The following is a 17,751-nucleotide window of genomic DNA, read 5'->3' on the forward strand; positions in this document are numbered from 1 at the left end:
ATACAAACCTGAGGAGAAATGAACGCATCACTCTTCACCTCAGCAAGCATCACTCCCACTGCAGTTAGTATTCTTGCTGCTATCCTTCCCACAAATGTTCTGTGCTTTCCAAACTAAGCACACTGTCAAGCCCACAGCTCCTGAACTCTTCAGATTTTTCATTGTCAAGGTGTGAATTCACTTACCAATTAGTGATCTTCACCTTAAATAGCATAGCCCCCGCCTTGACCTACTTTTTATTTCTTTACTCTTATGTGTGTCACATAAGCCAAATGCAAGTGTGTGTGCTTAACACAAACACTGCTAGAAATTAAAAATTTAGTGCACACATCTTACCATATAACATAGTTAATAAAGCAGTCGTTTCTTAGAAATTGTGCACAAAATGTACAGAAGTGTTTGCCTTTCTCTGTGTTTCCAGGAAAGCAGTAACAATGAGATGGTTCCTTTGGTCAGTGAGTCATCTCTAAGGGATTTCTACTCTTGCATATTTTTCAATTAAAGCAAAGAAATACATGAATATAATTTTAAAAGTCAAACAATATCATGCAGTTTATGGCAAAAATTGAAGTCTTCCCTGTCCCTCCCATGGCATGGTCCCGCTCTTCTAACGTTTTTCCCTGGAATTTATTTCCATATTCATAAATAGCATGTTTATACTGCCTCACCTTGGTTTTTCAATTTTAGATATTATTTCCTGGCTCTACTATAAACAATTAAGATTTACCTCTTTCATGTTACATGCACCCTCATCCTCTCAATATTACAATTTCTGGTTAATCAATATTCAGTGCTTGTGTTCTGAAGACTATACTATTCCCTGCTGAGCTACAACGCATATTATTAATGCATTTCTTGCCAATATAACAATTGCTTTTACTGAGGTAAATAATGAAATTGTTTTTCCATTTGCTTAGTCTTCCATGGACTGATCAATAATTTATGCCAAGCTCTCCTAAAACCATCTAAAACTCCTGGTGGCACAAATTTATCAGGAAATCTCTCAGTTCCACTCTTTCTAGAGACTGCCTAACTGGAGCCCTCTGAGCGGCAGGCCACATGGGATTGGTGGCTGGACTTCTGCATGGTTGTGATCCTGGGATCTCCTTTCCTATCACCTGGAGATTCTCTCTGCTGCATTCCCAGGTTGGGTCCCCCGTTTCCTGGATCTTGCATCTTTTTTCTTGGTTTATGCTCCCATGCAAGAAGAGCAATCCTCTGGTAGTTTCCTGAGAAAGGGTGCATGTGAGGTAAATTTTCTGGGACCATGCATGTCTAAAAACATCTTTATTGTCCCTTCACACGGAATTGAAGATAGACTGGCTGTAGGTCTCCCAGTTTCCAGTGTTGCTTGTGAAAAGTCCAACATCATTGTGTTTCCTGATCATTCTTGTTTTTATTTCTCTGAAGCCTGTACAATCTTCTCTTTCTCCCTCCTGTTCTGAAACTTCTGTGAGTCTTTTCTATTTCGTTATTCTAGATAGGTACCCAGTAGACTCTTTTAATCTGGAAGTTTGTGTGTTCTTTGGCTCCAGGACATGGTCTTTCATAATTTTCCCTTCTGTTTTATCTTTGTTCCTACTACTTTCCACCCTTTTGCCATACTTGTTTTACTGTTTTGAAGATTTCCTCAATTTTGCTGCCTTGATTTCTCCAAGTGACTTTCCATTTGCTTTACGTCTTTGTCTTTCATGTTAGAGATGTTCTTTAAATGTCTGATGATCCTTGGCTGTTCACTCATATTTAAGAGTAAATCCCCAAAAAGCCTATTGGAAGATCATGTACTTATGATGCAAGAGCCGTCACTATGGGGTGATCAGGTGGAAAGCCAGGTGGTGTAATAGGAAACCCCCAAACATTAGTATCTGCAGTATTTTCTCTTGGGCCTGTTACCTCAGAGAGGAATACACTCATCTGCTGGGGACTAGGGATCCTGAGTAGGTTGGACTCTAAGCCTGACAACTAACAGTTGTAAGGCATTCTCCAGGTCTCACTGCTTAGTGGGCCGTGTATTCCCCAAAGCACCTTGTTTCCATTTCCAACTGCTGCCATGTCCCCAGTTTCAGTGCTCCTCTGGTTCACCCTTTCCTTACAGAAGCCTCCCATCTTCCGCGGGGAGGAGGAGTCACCTAGCTTCATGTACTGGAGAAGGCATCACAGGAAGTTTAATGTCTCCTGTGACAGGCTTCCAAATAATCCTCTTCTTTTTCAGCCATACCCCTCATATTTCTGCCACCTGAGGTATCTGTGTCTCTAATTCTTGGGCCTTTGTTGGGGGGCGTCTACCGCACACATCCTCACAAACACTTGGCAGAAGAGAGAAAACAGAAACCTCATCAGTGTGTTAGTCAGGATGGACCAGGCTGTGTGGTGATAACAAACCACCCCAAAAACCTCTGTGGCTTAAAACAATAAAGGTTGATTCCTCTCTCAGAGTACATGTCCCAGGAAGCCCTACCCATTGTGATTTCAGGAGACCTGTGCTGACAGGCACACAGCCATCTTGTGAGGCTGCCCCTTAACATAAGGCTTTGGGGTTTGTTTCCACTGGGGAAGAAAGCATTGTCTTAGCTGCTCCCGCTTGGAAGCAATACAGTTCAGCGCTCACGTTTCCCTGGCCACACTTAACTTCTAGAGGATGATGAAGTGCGGTCTTCTCCGTGTTTGAAAAAATAACAGAACTGGAATCCTGGGGCACACTAACTCCTCCATCACAGCCAGTTACCACTTGGTGTTGCCAAATTTTGTTGTGCTCATCTGTTGCTGTTTCCTCTGTCAGTGTTTGTGCTTTTTATTATTTTACTGCAATTCTAGGAGGGAGCAGAGATAAACGCCATTTCAAGCTGTACACCACACCACTTAAAGTAGACAAAACCCTCCAATTTACACTGTGTGCTTGCTAACATCAATCTCCCTGAGTCTACTGTGACTCTGTTATCGAATGATTCTGTTGCCTATAGACAGATCAGTAGGCTGATTTTCAGAACTGGTCTTCAGGCCGGGTGTGGTGGCTCATGCCTGTAATCCCAGAATTTTGGGAAGCTGAAGCAGGTGGATCACCTGAGGTCAGGAGTTCAAGACCAGCCTGGCCAATATGGCAAAACCCCGTCTCTACTGAAAAATACAAAAATTAGATGGGCATGGTAGCATGTGCCTGTAGTCCCAGCTACTTGGGAGGCTGAGACAGGAGAACTGCTTGAGCCTGGGAGGCGGAGGTTGCAGTGAGCCAAGATCGCACCACTGCACTCCAGCCTGGGCAACAGAGCAAGACTCCATCTAAAAAAAAAAAGAAAAGAAAAGAAAAGAAAAAGGACAGGTCTTCATTATTAATATTTTTCAAGAAGGGGATTGGGAGATACTTCTCAGGCATATATTTAGAAAAGTGAAACTCCTTACTAGAAGGAAATCACATAAGTATTTTTTTCAAATGTTTAGAACACAGTTATTTTCTCTCAGTGCTGAGCATGTAACAGATGTATTCAGTAAACTCTTATGGATTAGCAATCCCGTTTTCTCTCTATATACAACTCACCAGCAAACAAATGCCAGTTTGCTCCAAGAAAAAAGCACTTAAGTTCTGGGGCAATTAAAAGTAGTGTCAAAAGCAGATTTAGCAATTAGCAATGGTGGCTGACAAATGGCAATACAGGTTTTTTGTCTCCTTTTATTTGCTTCATTATAGTTTGTGATCTTGCCATTTTGAGAATGCAAATACTCAAAATACTGCTTTTGTAAGAATACCATTTCTACAGGTCTGCTGACCATAATCACAGTGAGATAGCTCTTTTTGTTAAAACTTCATCTGTGCTAATAAAAGATTTAGTTAAATCTTATATCCACAGCACTTACATGGGGAAAGTGCCCAGATAATACATTTTTTCCTTTAAATCAGTAGTTCTCAATCTTTCACATGCTTACGAATCTCAGGGAAAGTTTACAAAACAAGATAAAATAAAACAAAACAACCAGATCACTGAGACCCACATCAGGTATTCTGGTTTGGAAAGGAAGGGCAGTAACTTGCGTTTCTAATAAGTACCACCCAGACAGACTTCAGATCACATGGTTTTAAAACACCTTTCCATTTTCTATAACAGCATACATGGAGAATGAGTGTTCAGTAAATATTTTTGGATGCTGAGATGGAAATCAACAGTATAACATCATTATATTCTCAGAAGACCATTAAAGAGGCAGCAAAGGAAGGTCTTTCCTATAAATATGGCATGACAGATGAAATACAACCCACAAACAGCTTAAAAATGACTGCTGGAATACTTTAAAGCACAGGTTTTCAGTTTCGCTTTATATTAACTATTCATAACCCAGTGATCCATACTGATTTCTTAGCATCAAGCTGAATTTCTGACACGGCGGGTTCCTAAAGCATCATACAATGTTCTATAATTAATTTCACCTTTTGAATGAAACAGCATGCAAGAGAGTTAAGTTGTTCTCCTAGTTCAAACGAATAAAAGCCAGCCTCTAGCCGTACCATAGGCTGTGCTGTGGGCTCACTGTGAGGCTGCAGGGGCAATTGGTTAAGCAGGTCATTTCAAGGAGCAGGCGCACTGGAGAAAGCTGAAGGAAGAGGCCAGCATCTGGACCAACTGTGCCTGCAGCTTTTTCCTCTGGTGGCTTTCCAGGTTTCTAAAAGGATACAGAAGCCAGCCTTTTGCCAACTCCCTACTTTTGAAAACCTGCTCTATTTCCACCTCATTTGCAAAATGCTTGCTGCAATCCCTCCTAGCTGGGAGGAATCTGGAGACAGCTGGAGGTCAAGGAGAATTCTACACGTGAGTGCACCTGTTTTTCACTGAATCAGAAGCCTAGAAAACAAAGACAGGACATGTCTGAGCTCACTGACCCAATGCTGTCCCCTTGCTGGGGAGAATGAAGTTCCCTTCCTTACTGGTTTCCAACCTTTCCTAATCTGCTAACAGCAAATGCTGACTATTCCTTAAAGAGGAGGTGAATGCTACCACTCTGACCTGCACAGCTCTTTATGTGTAAGTAAAATGAACAAATACCTTACAATAATGGTTTCTCACTCCAAAGACATATATTGAGAAACGGCCTTGTGCAATCATAAAATGCAGAATTAAGTGAAATTGAATATAAGCTCTTGACCCTTATCTTACTCCAAGATCCATTTTTAAATGAAAGGCTTAAAAATTATTCAAGAGTATGGAAAGGGAGAGTAGAAGCAGAGAGAATCTTTATAGCAAACGAGTCAGAGCAAAGGTTGGTCTTCCTGATATATTCTGAACAGACTGTGACACCTAAGCTTGCCATGTTATCACATTTCTTAGGTATTTCAAAAATGGAAAATGTCAACAGTGGCATCAGTTACTTTGTGTAGCTCTTCACAATGAAACACAATTTGTTTTAAAACAGAATACATATCTTTTGTGAAGTGGGAAGGATGCCCTGATACCACCAGATGTGAAAAATTAGGCACCTACCACAATGAGGCATAGGGTGGGTGAAAAAACTGCAGAGGCTGGGCTTGGTGTTTTACACCTGTAATCCCAGTACTTTGGGAGGCCAAGGCAGGCAGATCACCTGAGGTCAGGAGTTCAAGCCCAGCCTAGCCAACATGGTGAAACCCCATCCCTACTAAAAATACAAAATTAGTTGGGCATAGTGGATGCGCCTGTCATCCCAGCTACTCAGGAGACTGAGGCAGGAAAATCACTTGAACCTGGGAGGCGGAGGTTGCAGTGAGCCGAGATCACACCATTGCACTCCAGCCTGGGCAAAAAGAGTGAAATTGTCTCAAAAAACCAAACCAAAACAAAAAAATTGCAGAAACCGGCCAGGTGCTGTGGCTCACATTTGTAATCCCAGCACTTGGGGAGGCCGAGGTGAGTGGCTCACTTGAGGCCAGCGGTTCGAGACCAGCCTGGCCAACATTATGAAAACCCGTCTCTACTAAAAAATACAAAAATTAGCTGGACATGGTGACACTTGCCTGTAATCCCAGCTACTCGTGAGACTGAGGTAGAATTGCTTGAACCTGGGAGGCGGAGGTTACAGTGAGCAGAGATTGCATCACTGCACTCCAGCCTGGGTGACAGAGCAAGACTCCGTCTCAAAACAAAACAAAACAAATAAACAAACAAAACTGCAGAAACCCCTGGCAGAAAAAGGCTCGGAAGGATATCCTCCAAAGAGGGCACACTACCCATCCCAAATCTTCAAGGGATTGATTTAAGGCAGTTCTCAAATTGTCGTCCTGCGACCAGCAGCATCACATGGGAACTTGTTAGTGACAACGTTGAACTTTACCTGAGAACCAGAGAAACAAAATGAAGAAATACCCCCATCCTTTTGTCTTCTGGGAAACTCCTTCTTTTCTGACACAGAGCAGGGATAGGGATGCTCCTCTTGTTTACCTATGACAAGGCCAGACGCAGACCTTCCACATTCCCATTCTTTCTTCACAAACGATCAGCTGAACTGCTTGCTAACCAAACTTTGGTAAAGTGTCTCTCCTTCCTCCAGGTGCGTGAACTTTGGCCCGCATACAACCACTCCTGAGAAAACGCTGGTCTCAGGTGGAAACATTCTCTGATCCACAGCACATTCAACTCTCACCCTTTTCACGCCACTTTCACACACCCCATTCTTTCTACTTGGCTACTCCTCCCTATAAAACAACTTCCCCCTTGTACCTAACTCTAGAGACCTTTAAAGATCTTAAGGTCAGAGGTTCTCCTATGGCAACAGTCCTTCCTCCCTATAACGAAACAGTATCTTTTTCCCCTTTGCAATAATCCTTTCCAATTAAGTCTCTCCTTCCTCAAGCAGGGCTTGTTTTTTATTTGGCATTAGAAATACAAATTCTCGGGCCCCACTCCATACTTTCTGAATCAGAAACTGGGGGTGGAGGGCGATGTACCCAAGAATGCATTTCTCACAAGGCCTCCAGGCACAGTATGGGAAGCACTGATTTGAAGCCATCCTGCTAAGAATCTGATGAGTGCATTCAACACTTTAATTCTCTCCCGCTGGCGTTTGAGAGTTTACGTGCAAGCTGTTTCTGAGGCTTACGGTGGAAAAGTTCTTAGCGTCCCCACAGACCATTTCCCGTAAAGTCACTACCCAAGGGCGCACAAGGCCATGGGGCGCCATCTTCCCTCCCGCCGCGTGGGGCCGAGGAAGCCCAAACCCGCACCTACTTACATCTCCGTCCATCGGCCTCTGGTCGTCACAGTCCCTGGTGGGGCTAATGTCCTGGCGCATGACCCAGATGGGCTCTTTGGGCTCGTCGGGGGTGTAAGGCGAACGGATGGTCCTGGTTTTCACCTCCTCGATGGCCTCCTTGATGTCCTTGATGGCCAGCGAGATGGCATCGCGCTTCTCCTTGCTGTACCGCTGCCCCGCCTCGCCGCCGCCCGCAGGGCCCACCGCCCGCTGCTGCCCCGCCGGCGCCTGCAGCCCGGGGCTGTCGGGGTGACCCCCGGCAGGGGTAGGGGGACGCTCCAGGTCCTGCTCGGCCTCAGGCATGTCCTCGGCTGCCTTGTCGAGGCTCTGCGAGCTCATGCTCTGCTTCACCTCGGCCACTATCTGGTCGATGTCCTCCTCCTGCTCGTAGCTGTCCATGCGCGGGTACGGCGCGAACTCGGCCTCCTTCTCGGGGCTGTCGGACTCGCCGTCGGAGCGCTCGTCGTAATGGTGCAGCCGCGCGCCCAGGGCCTCCTGGCGGTACGCGGCCGCCTCGTCGTGCTCCTGCTCGTAGAGCCGCAGGCCGTCGCGTGCGTCCAGCTCGGGCGCGTCCCCTATCTCCTCGTACACGTGCTCCTGGAGGCCGCCGTAGTCAGCATAGGGCTCGGCGTAGGGCTCGTCCTCGCCGCGGTGGAAGAGCCGGTGCGTGTAGACGTAGCCTGAGTAGGCCGCATTCATGGCCTCCTCGTGCTCCAGCGAGTGGAAGTGCAGGTGGTTGGGCAGCGCGCGGCGGTGCGTGGCCTCGGCGTGCTCGGCCTCTGCCTGCTCCGTGTACTCCTCGGCCTCGGGCCGGTACTGCACAGCGTAGGCGCTCTCGTCCTCGGGGTCCTGCGCGCGCTCCACATCGTAGCCGTCGCGGGCCGCGGCGATCACGTCGCCCTCGGCGGTGTCCGTGTGGTTGTGGAAGCCGCTCTCCGTGCTGGCTGAGCGCGCCAGGCATTCCCCGCGCTCCTCTTCCTCCTGGCCGAGCTGGGCGCGGAGGTCCTCGAGGGCTCGCCCGCGCTGGTGGCGGCCCACATAGTGCTGCTGCTGTGGCGGCTGCTGCTGTTCCTCTTCCACCTCGGGGTGCTCCAGGTCGGCCTCCACCGACTCGTTCACCTCCCCACCTGCCGCCTCGTCGGTCACCTCCACCTCCGCAGACCCCTCCAAGTGGTTCATGGTGGGAGTCGGGACGGCTAGGAGAGAAGCTGGGCCCGGCTCACTGCGCTCTCATTTTGCTCCACTGGGCTGGAAAAACAAGAAGGGGAGAGGCTGTCACGTGGTGCAAACGGTCGTTAAGAGCTGAGTATTCAGATAACCATAAAAACAACTGCTATTGATTCCTTTTTGTTCTGGGTCAATTAAAAAAAGACTGCAAATTTAAGCTCAATCTGACAGCACATACATAGCACGCATCATAATTTGTAATTACATATCTACTTGTTTAATTGCTTATTGGCTTTCTCCGTTCCCCACCCCTCACACTGAGCGCCTCAGGAACGTTTTGTTCTCCACCACGCATACGATTCAGGTCCCATTTCTCATGCATCTGAATAAAGACTACTACTAAATTGAATGGGCCAACTGACACATTTTCCATCTGCTAACAGATAAATCTCTCCAAGTTAAACTAGGATCCTACAACTTTAGAAGTCACTCTTTAAATCAATTTCAAAGAAACATAATCTTGAACACCTTTTGAAGCCATTGCTGGCAACACAAGTATGCAGCCATTCTGAGAGAGGCTATCAGCCAGCAGTGGGGTCCCGCCCCGGTTCTGTCATTACTGACTTTGTGACCTCAGGCAAGTGGCTTAATTTTCTGGACCTCCACGGTGTGACTGGACTCATTTCCTACATGCAGGATGTTAACAGCTATTACACAGGGTAAAAAAGACTCCGTGATCAAGTAAGTTTGGAAAATGCTGAGTTACAGTTGACATTTCATTATTAATATCCAGAAGGAGGAAGATACAGGATACAGGGTTTCCCTAACTTGTTTGACCAGGAGACACTTTTTCCTAGAGGCCAATGTTACATAGCAGCTGGTTTCTAATAGTTAGGCTTCCCTATTGCGCACTCAGCATCCAGGATACAACCAACCATGAAAGACAATATTAGGGAAAAAAATCCAACACAATACAACAATAAAAAATAAAGTATAACAACAATTTATATAGCATTTATATTGTATTAGGTATTATGAGAAATCTAGAGATGGTTTACAGTATATGGGAGGATGTGCATAGATCATATGCAAATACTATACCATTTTATAATGGATTTTTATATCCACTGGGGTCCTGAAACCAATCCCCATGGATACCAAGGGAGGACTATATTCACTTTCCCCATGTAACCTGCATCTAAAATTCTAAGATTTTATGAATTGCCATTATAGCTAGAACTGGATAACAGGTGTAATTTTTAAAAAATATGGGTAGGTCTCTATTTTCAGAGAAACTTGTAGCTCGAAAGAAAGATTTGGTTTCAATCTCTCTCAATTCTTATCACAAAATAGCTTTATGGTATCATCTGTGCAGTATATACAAATAGACACAAAGAATGTAAACAACCACAACAAAACAGGCAGGACCCCTATGATTTTGAGATCCCTATGGGAAATAGGCTCAACAGTATGTGTAAACTTGCTATTGTGTTCTTTTGGGCAGTCTCTCTTACAAATGGACACAATGGATGGGAAGTGAACTCTTAAATGTAATAGCAGACAGCCCCAGGAGGACCACGGACATCTGATTGACTCTCTAGTAGTGAGAGATGCATTATATTCTACTCAACTCCCCATCACAACCACAGCAATTTCCTTCAAGCATTGATGACCATCCCAATAGCAAAGGAGATCATTTTGGAGCTACCAAGTCCACATTCAAGCAGAAGTATCATGTCTTCCCCATTCTTTGATGGATCCACCCCTGACTGATTCTCGCTAGAAGAAAAGAATCATGGTTTACAAGAGATGAACAATCTTTATTGCTCCCTACTTGACATGAGTCCCACTTGATACAAATTAGACCCAACCTCTTTTGAAAAATTGTGGGCTCCTCCCATTAACTCCTGAGAACAGCGACTGTGGACTAAATATAAGAAAGTCTCCAAAAGCAAGTATGAATCTCCCTTCAAACCTTGATGGATGGTTAAGGCTGTAAACCAGCGGCAGGGTGGGGTGGGGAATGATTAGAAGCTGTTCCACCTCAGATCATCAGGCATTAGTTAGATTTTCATAAGAGTGCACGACCTAGATCCCTTGCATGTGCAGTTCACAATAGAGTTTATGCTCCAATACTGGTCCATGGCCCAGTGGTTGGGGACCCCTGCTCTAAACAGAAGAGGCAAGTGTTGCTACTAGGGGCCACCCAGTTAAATGGCCTCCAGTGGATCATGAGAAACACAAAACAAATATTCAACTCAATACAACACATGGACAAGAACAGCATACGCAAGTTTCCTTCATAAGGACTTTCTAAAAAAGACAACAGATAAATCTTCATTAAATCTACATTGGTTTTGTAAGGTACAAATCTAATAAACACAAAGTGAGCACTTACAGAAAGGGACAGCAAACATATCACAGACTTTCTTGGGTTCTGTTACCCTGAGGTGTCACAGTTGTATGTGGTCAGCATAAGAAAAACAGTAACAAAAACCACAGAAAGTACCTGAATGACCAACAATTCATGATAACCATGTGTGGAACTGACCAAAATGCTGCCTTCAGGGAAAATGGCTGTTCTTCAGCTTGATGAAAATCTGTTGACATATGTATTAAAAAGAAATTTTAGCTTATTCTGGGTTAAAATCAGTGAATGGTGCCCTCTTATAACCCATGTATTGATTCAAAGGAAATGGAACTTCCTTGCGTGTATATACACTAAACCATGGTACAGGAAGTTCTCTGGTGGGGCAGGGGGTGGTGGAAGATAGTGTTAATGTAGTTTTGGTACAATAGATCTTTTTGTTCACTAAGTACCTTCTCCTTATACCCCCATCCACAGACCTCACCGGAGTATTTACACATACAGTGTTTGTATTTTACACACCATCATGTTTCCAAGAATATGATTTGGGTTGTGGTATTGCAACATGTTAATGAATAACAGACATTGACTTTGGGGGTTTCCCTAGGACAAATAGGCAATTGTCAACTTTTAAGGAAGGAGCCAAAGTTGATGCTTAGGTTTATCCCTACACACAAGAGGACTGTTCTCCATATGCTGGCAACTTTGGGAGTGGTATTTATAAAAAACATTTAAGCTGCTTTTTAAAAATCCTAGGTTATTGTGGGAGTATATTATTGGTACAAAATTTTTGAAAAGCAATTTGGCAATTTTAAATTCTTCAAAAGGTAACATATATTTTGCCCCAGTAATTCTACATATAGAAGTCTAAAAAAACTTGAATATGGACAAAAATGTTTCTCACAGTATTTTCTTCAAAAGCAAAAATTTTAAACACCAAATATTAAGCGCTAATATTTATTAAGTACTGATAAGTACAATGCTAATCATATTAGGGTTATATTGTGATCAGAAAGAGGTGGGGGTTTTCTCTCTGGGAAGCTCCACCTGGAGTTCCCATAACACTTCAACTCAGCCAGCCACAGCTGAAGAAATCACATCTCCTCACCCTCCCTACCCACCCTGGCTCTCAAACTGGGTTCCCTCCTGTATTTCCCATATGGGCAATTGGCACCACCAGCCACCCACTGAATCATCTCCTTCCCTTATCTCCCTCCTCAAACCGATGCCAGAGTCCACTGTCTTAATAACTCTTGGATCAGTCTTGCTGCCACTGCTTTGTCTTGGTCTGTCTTCACTACCTGGTTGTTTCCTTGACTCTGATTTATCAGCCCCCTCCAGTCCATCCTCCCCACTGCCAGCCTGATGATCTTTATAAAATACAAATCTGAATCCCATAACCCTACTCCTCAAACTCTTCAGTGATTCCCTCCTAGGGCATAGTATAAATGCTTAGTTAACTATGTCCCAGGTACTACTAGGCATTTTCCATGTGACGCATTTAACCTTCACACTAGCCAATGAAGAGTACTGCCATTATCAGCTCTTCTGAAAATGAAGAAACAAGTGATTAGAAAGGTTAGGTGACTGTCCCAGGTCACACATCTGGTAAGGGAGGCCCCCTGAAATTTGATCGTTGTGTTCTAGCTCTGGGGTCTGGGCTCTTGAGTCCTATTCCTGGCCAACAAAGACCTTGGGATGCTTCACCCCTTTAGCCCATCTCCACACTTCATCCCGCACCCTGCATTCTAACAGCCAAAGTCCTGGTGTTGGCCCTAACTGCCCTCCCTATTCATGGCATATTTTAACCTATAACTTTTCTTTGGTGAATCTTTCTTGTCTTCCCCAGGCCATGTTCATACTTGATGAATGTCAATTAGGTGCCAGCCTCCAGGCACATTCGAGGCACTGGGGCAGAACAGTGAGCAAGCCAGAGGAGGCTTCCCTGCTTTCAGGAAGTCCCCATTCTAGTGTACTGGGTGGGGGGGCAGAGGGAAAAAAGGGCAGTCAATAATTATGTAAGTAAACAAGATAACTTCATAGGGAAACATTTTATGAAGCTAATACAAAACAGAGTAATGCCATAGAAAATGACTGAGGAGAGGACATTATGTAGATATTATTCAAAGAATGAGATATTTGAGTTGAGGTCTGAATAATCAAGAAAGAGGTGGCCTTGTGAAGATCTGAGGGCAAGGGCTTTGAGCTGAGAAAGGATCAGCTGTGTTCAAGGACAGAAATAATGTTTGTAGGCAGGTGTGGAGTGAGTAAGGGACAGTGTGATGGGCGATGAGGACAAAGAGATGGAAAGGGGCTGAGTTGGGCAGGGTCTGGTACATCATGGTAAAGGATGTGGATTTTATTTCAAGTGTAGTGGCATGCTACTGGGGAGTTTAAGCAGGGGATCGATAAGGCCCGACTAAGCCTCCCTTTGTGCCCGCTGTGCTTTTTCTCTCTCTCCCTTTCCCTTTCTCTCTCCCTCTCACACATACTCACACCATTTTATATATATATATATATACACACACATTATATATACACACACATTATATATATATACACACACATTTTATATATATATACACATACATTTTTATATATATACACACACGTGTGTGTGTGTGTATATATACAAAATTTATCATGGCTTCTATCATTCTGAGTGATAATTCTTTGTAAGTATCAAGTCCTTAAGAAAAAGATGTTTTGTCATGTATCTTTGATTTTCTGGTGCCAAGCACAGAGGGTATACAGAAGGTGGTCAAGGAATTTTTAGTAACTGAAAAAGGAAAAATATTTATCCGCCACCCCTCCCACCCAATAGTTGGGGCCTTATAGACTTCTAGACATTGGCATGATCAGCCTTTGGAGAAGAACTCATTTTTTCTTTCTGTCTCAAATCTTTGCTGCCCTTATTCACCCATGCAAACTCCTTCAACTTATTCTAATGCTTTAAGTGCCTAAAGAATGCAAATGATTCAACATTCTCCTGCATTTGAGTGTGTTAATCCAATGGGCATTTATCAGCCATGTACCAGTCACTGTGCAAGGCAAAGGGGATGTAAAAGTTTCTAAACTATGGTTTAGGGCAGACAGCTTTGATAATTATGATACCTGGTGATAAGTGTAAAACAGAAATATACTGAAGATACAAAAGCAGCCTAGAGTTAAAACAATGACAATTGTAACACCTCGTGACTCATATTAAGTGCTGCTGTTCTTATGGGTTCTGGATTTCATGAGCTAGTGAGCATCCTAAGCAAGCTTAAGAAAGAAGTGACATCATCTAATAAATGTCCTTGATGATGACCCATGTGCCTCTGGAGGAAGACAGAGGTAAATAGAGGAAGAGCAGCTGATGGAAAAAAATCTCTCCTCCTCTACAAAAAAAGTTGGATGACCTGGAAGACACATGCAGAATAGTCCCCTCCTCAGGGACACCTGCAAAACATGAAGAAGGGGTGCTGTGGCATCCTGGCTACAGGATGAGGGTCTCCACGTTACCAGTGGTGAAGCACAGATGGCTTTCTGGTCTATGGTTCTAGAACGTTTCACAGCTTGGGTGGAAAAGGTGAACAAAAAGAGGGAATTCCACTTCAGTGCACCATTTAGAAATAGAACGGTTCATGATTCAGCAGTTGAATCCAGGTATCTCATAATGTGTAGCAGAGGCTTATGTTGATTTGGGATTGATAGAAGGGGAGGCTGTAAATTACTTTGGTTGCTCTTTCCTTAAGCAATCATTGATGAGCATTTCCAATAAACTGTCCCTTTTAGCATATTCAGAAGTAGTGTTAGAAGAAGGGTCAGACATAAGGCAAATACAATGTAAAAAAGAGCAGAAGGCATCATACCATGTTAACACAGAGAGAAGTTTGTGTACATCAGTGATAGAGAACAAAGAAGAGTATTACATAATGATAAAGGGTTCAATTCAACAAGAAAGCTTAGCTATTTTATATATATATATATACACACACACACACACACCCAACATTAGAGCACCCAGATTCATAAAACAAGTTCTTCTAGACCTATGAAAAGACTTAGCCATACAATAGTAGTAGAGGACTTCAACACCCCACTAACAGCGTTAGACAGATCATCAAAGCAAAAAACTAACAAAGAAATTCTGGACTGAAATTCTACATTTGACCAATTGGACCTAAAAGACATCTACAGAATACTTCACCCATTAACCACAGACTATGCATTCTTCTCAAGTGCATGCACATGGAACATACTCCAAGATCAAACACATGCTTGGCCATAAAGCAAGTCTCCACGAATTCAAAAAAATCAAAATTAAAATCATACCAGCCATATTCTTGGATCACAATGGAATAAAATAGAAATCAATACCAAGAAGATCTCTCAAAACCACACAATTACATGGAAATTAAGCAACTTGCTCCTAAATGACTTTTGGATAAATGATATTAACTCAGAAATCAAAACATTCTCTGAAATAAATGAAAAGAGAGACACAAGATACCAAAATCTCTGGGATGCAGCAAAAGCAGTGTTAAAAGGAGAGTTTATAGTGCTAAATGCCTACATCAAAAACTTAGAAAGTTCGCAAATTAACAATCTAACATCACACCTAGAGGAACTAGAAAAACAAGAACAAACTAACCCCAAAGCTAGCAGAAAAGAAGAAATAACTAAAATCAGAGCAAGAATGAAGAAAATTGAGACCCAAAAATCTATACAAAGAATCAGTGAAGCCAAAAGTTTGTTATTTGAAAGGATAAACAAGATTAATAGACTGCTACCTAGGTAAACAAAGAAAAAAAGAGAGAAGATCCAAATAAATACAATCGGAAATGACAAAAGTGACATTATAACCAATCACATAGAAATACAAAAGATACCCAGAGACTGTTATGAACACCTCTATACACACAAACTAGAAAATCTAGAGGAAATGGATAAATTCCTGGAAACACACACTCTCCAAAAATTGAATCAGAAAGAAATTGAAACCTTGAACAAACCAATATCAAGTTCCAAAACTGAATCAGTAATACAAAAAAAAAAAACCTACCAACTGAAAAAAAAACCCTGTAACAGATGGATTCACAGCTGAATTCTACCAGATATGCAAAGAGCTGGTACCAATTCTACTGAAACTATTACAAAAATTATGGAGGAGGGACTCCCTAACTCATTCCACAAAGCCAGCCATTATCCTGATACCAAAAACCTGGAAAAGACACAGTGGAAAAAGAAAACTAGAGACCAATATCCTTGACAAACATAGATACAAAAATCCTCAACAAAATACCAGCAAACTGAATCCAACAGCACATCAAAAAGTGATCCTTGATCAAGTAGGCTTCGTTGCTGGGATGCAAGGTTGGTTCAACATATGCAAATCAATAAATGTGGTTCACCACATAAACAGAATTGAAAACTAAAACTATATGATCATCTCAACAGACATGGAAAAAGCTTTTGATGAAATCCAACATCCCTTCATGATAAAAAGCCCTTAAGAAAGTAGGCATCAAAGGAACATACCTCAAAATAATAAGAGCCATCTATGACAAAACCACAGCCAACATCATACTAAATGGGCAAAAACTGGAAGCATTACCTTTGAGAACTGGAACAAGGCAAGGATGCCCACTGTCACCACCTATTCAGCATAGTATTGGAGGTCCTAACCAGAGCAATCAGGCAAGAGAAACTAATTAAAGGCATCAAAATAGGAAAAGAAGAAGTCAAAACTATCTCTTTTCCCTGACAATGTGATTCTATATCTAAAAAACCCTAAAGACTATGCCAAAAGGCTCCTAGAACTGATAAATAACTTCAGCAAAGTTTCAGGACATGACATCAATGTACAAAAATCAGTAGCACATCTACGCACCAATAACATTCAACCTGAGAGCCAAATCAATAACTCAATTCCGTTTCAAATATCTGTGCCCCCCACCCCCCAAAAATCTAGGAATACATCTAAGCAAAGAAAAGAAAAATCTCTACAAGGAGAACTATAAGACACTGCTAAAAGAAATCATAGATGACACAAAGGGTAAAACGGATTGAAAGAATCAATATCATTGAAATGGCCATACTACCCAAAGCAATTTACAGATTCAATGTTATTCCTATCAAACTACCAACGTCATTTTTCACAGAACTAGAGAAAACTATTCTAAAATTTATATGGAACCACAAAAGAGCCTGAATAGCAATCCTAAGCAAAAAGAGCAAAGCCAGAGGTATCACATTACCAGACTTCAAACAATACTATAAGGCCACAGGGACCAAAACATGGTACTTGTACAAAAACAGACACACAGATGAATGGAACAGAATAGAGAATTCAGAAATAAAGACACACACCTACAGCCATCTGATCTTCAGTCGAAGTCAAGAAAAATAAGCGACGGGGAAAGGACTCCTTGTTCAATAAATAGTGCTGGGATAGCTGCCTAGTGATATGCAGAAGAATGAAACCGGACCCCTATTTTCCACCATGCAAAAAATTAAGGTGGATTGAAGATAAATGTAAAATACCAAACTATAAGACTCCTAGAAGAAAACCTAGAAAACATCATTTGGTCTTGGGAACACCACATCAGCCTTGGGAAAGAATTTATGATGAAGTCCTCAAAAGCAATAGCAACAAAAAAAAGATTGACAAGTGGAACATAATTAAATTAAAGAGCTTCTGCACAGCAAAAGAAACTAACAACAGAGTAAACAGATAACCTATAGAAAGAGCGAAAATATTTGCAAACTATACATCTAATAAAGGTCTAAAATCCAGAATCTATAAGGAAGTTAAACAGTTGAACAAGCAAAAACCAAATAACCCCATTAAAACGAGGAAAACACATGAACAAACACTTCTCAGAAGAAGACATAGAAGTGGCCAAGAAACATGAAAAAATGTTCAATATCACTAATCATCAGAGAATTGCAAGTCAAACCCACAATGAAGTAGCACTTCACCCAATCAGAATGGCTGTTACAAAAACTCAAACAACAGATGC

The 17,751-nt window shown here is 42.6% G+C and overlaps 1 protein-coding gene across 5 annotated transcripts in view; it reads right to left on the reverse strand.

Moving 5' to 3' along the window:
- Positions 1-17,751, reverse strand: part of APBA1 (amyloid beta precursor protein binding family A member 1) — a 229,209-nt gene that overhangs the window by 67,361 nt on the left and 144,097 nt on the right. For all 5 annotated transcript variants that reach the window (XM_054502114.1, XM_054502115.2, XM_054502111.2 and 2 more), the window contains exon 2: positions 7,189-8,457. In XM_054502114.1, coding sequence (XP_054358089.1) covers positions 7,189-8,388 — 1,200 coding nt within the window. In that variant the 5' untranslated portion in view covers positions 8,389-8,457. The remainder of the gene's footprint in view (positions 1-7,188; positions 8,458-17,751) is intronic.

Source organism: Pongo pygmaeus, chromosome 13 (assembly GCF_028885625.2).
Source record: "Pongo pygmaeus isolate AG05252 chromosome 13, NHGRI_mPonPyg2-v2.0_pri, whole genome shotgun sequence".
Lineage (NCBI taxonomy): Eukaryota > Metazoa > Chordata > Mammalia > Primates > Hominidae > Pongo > Pongo pygmaeus.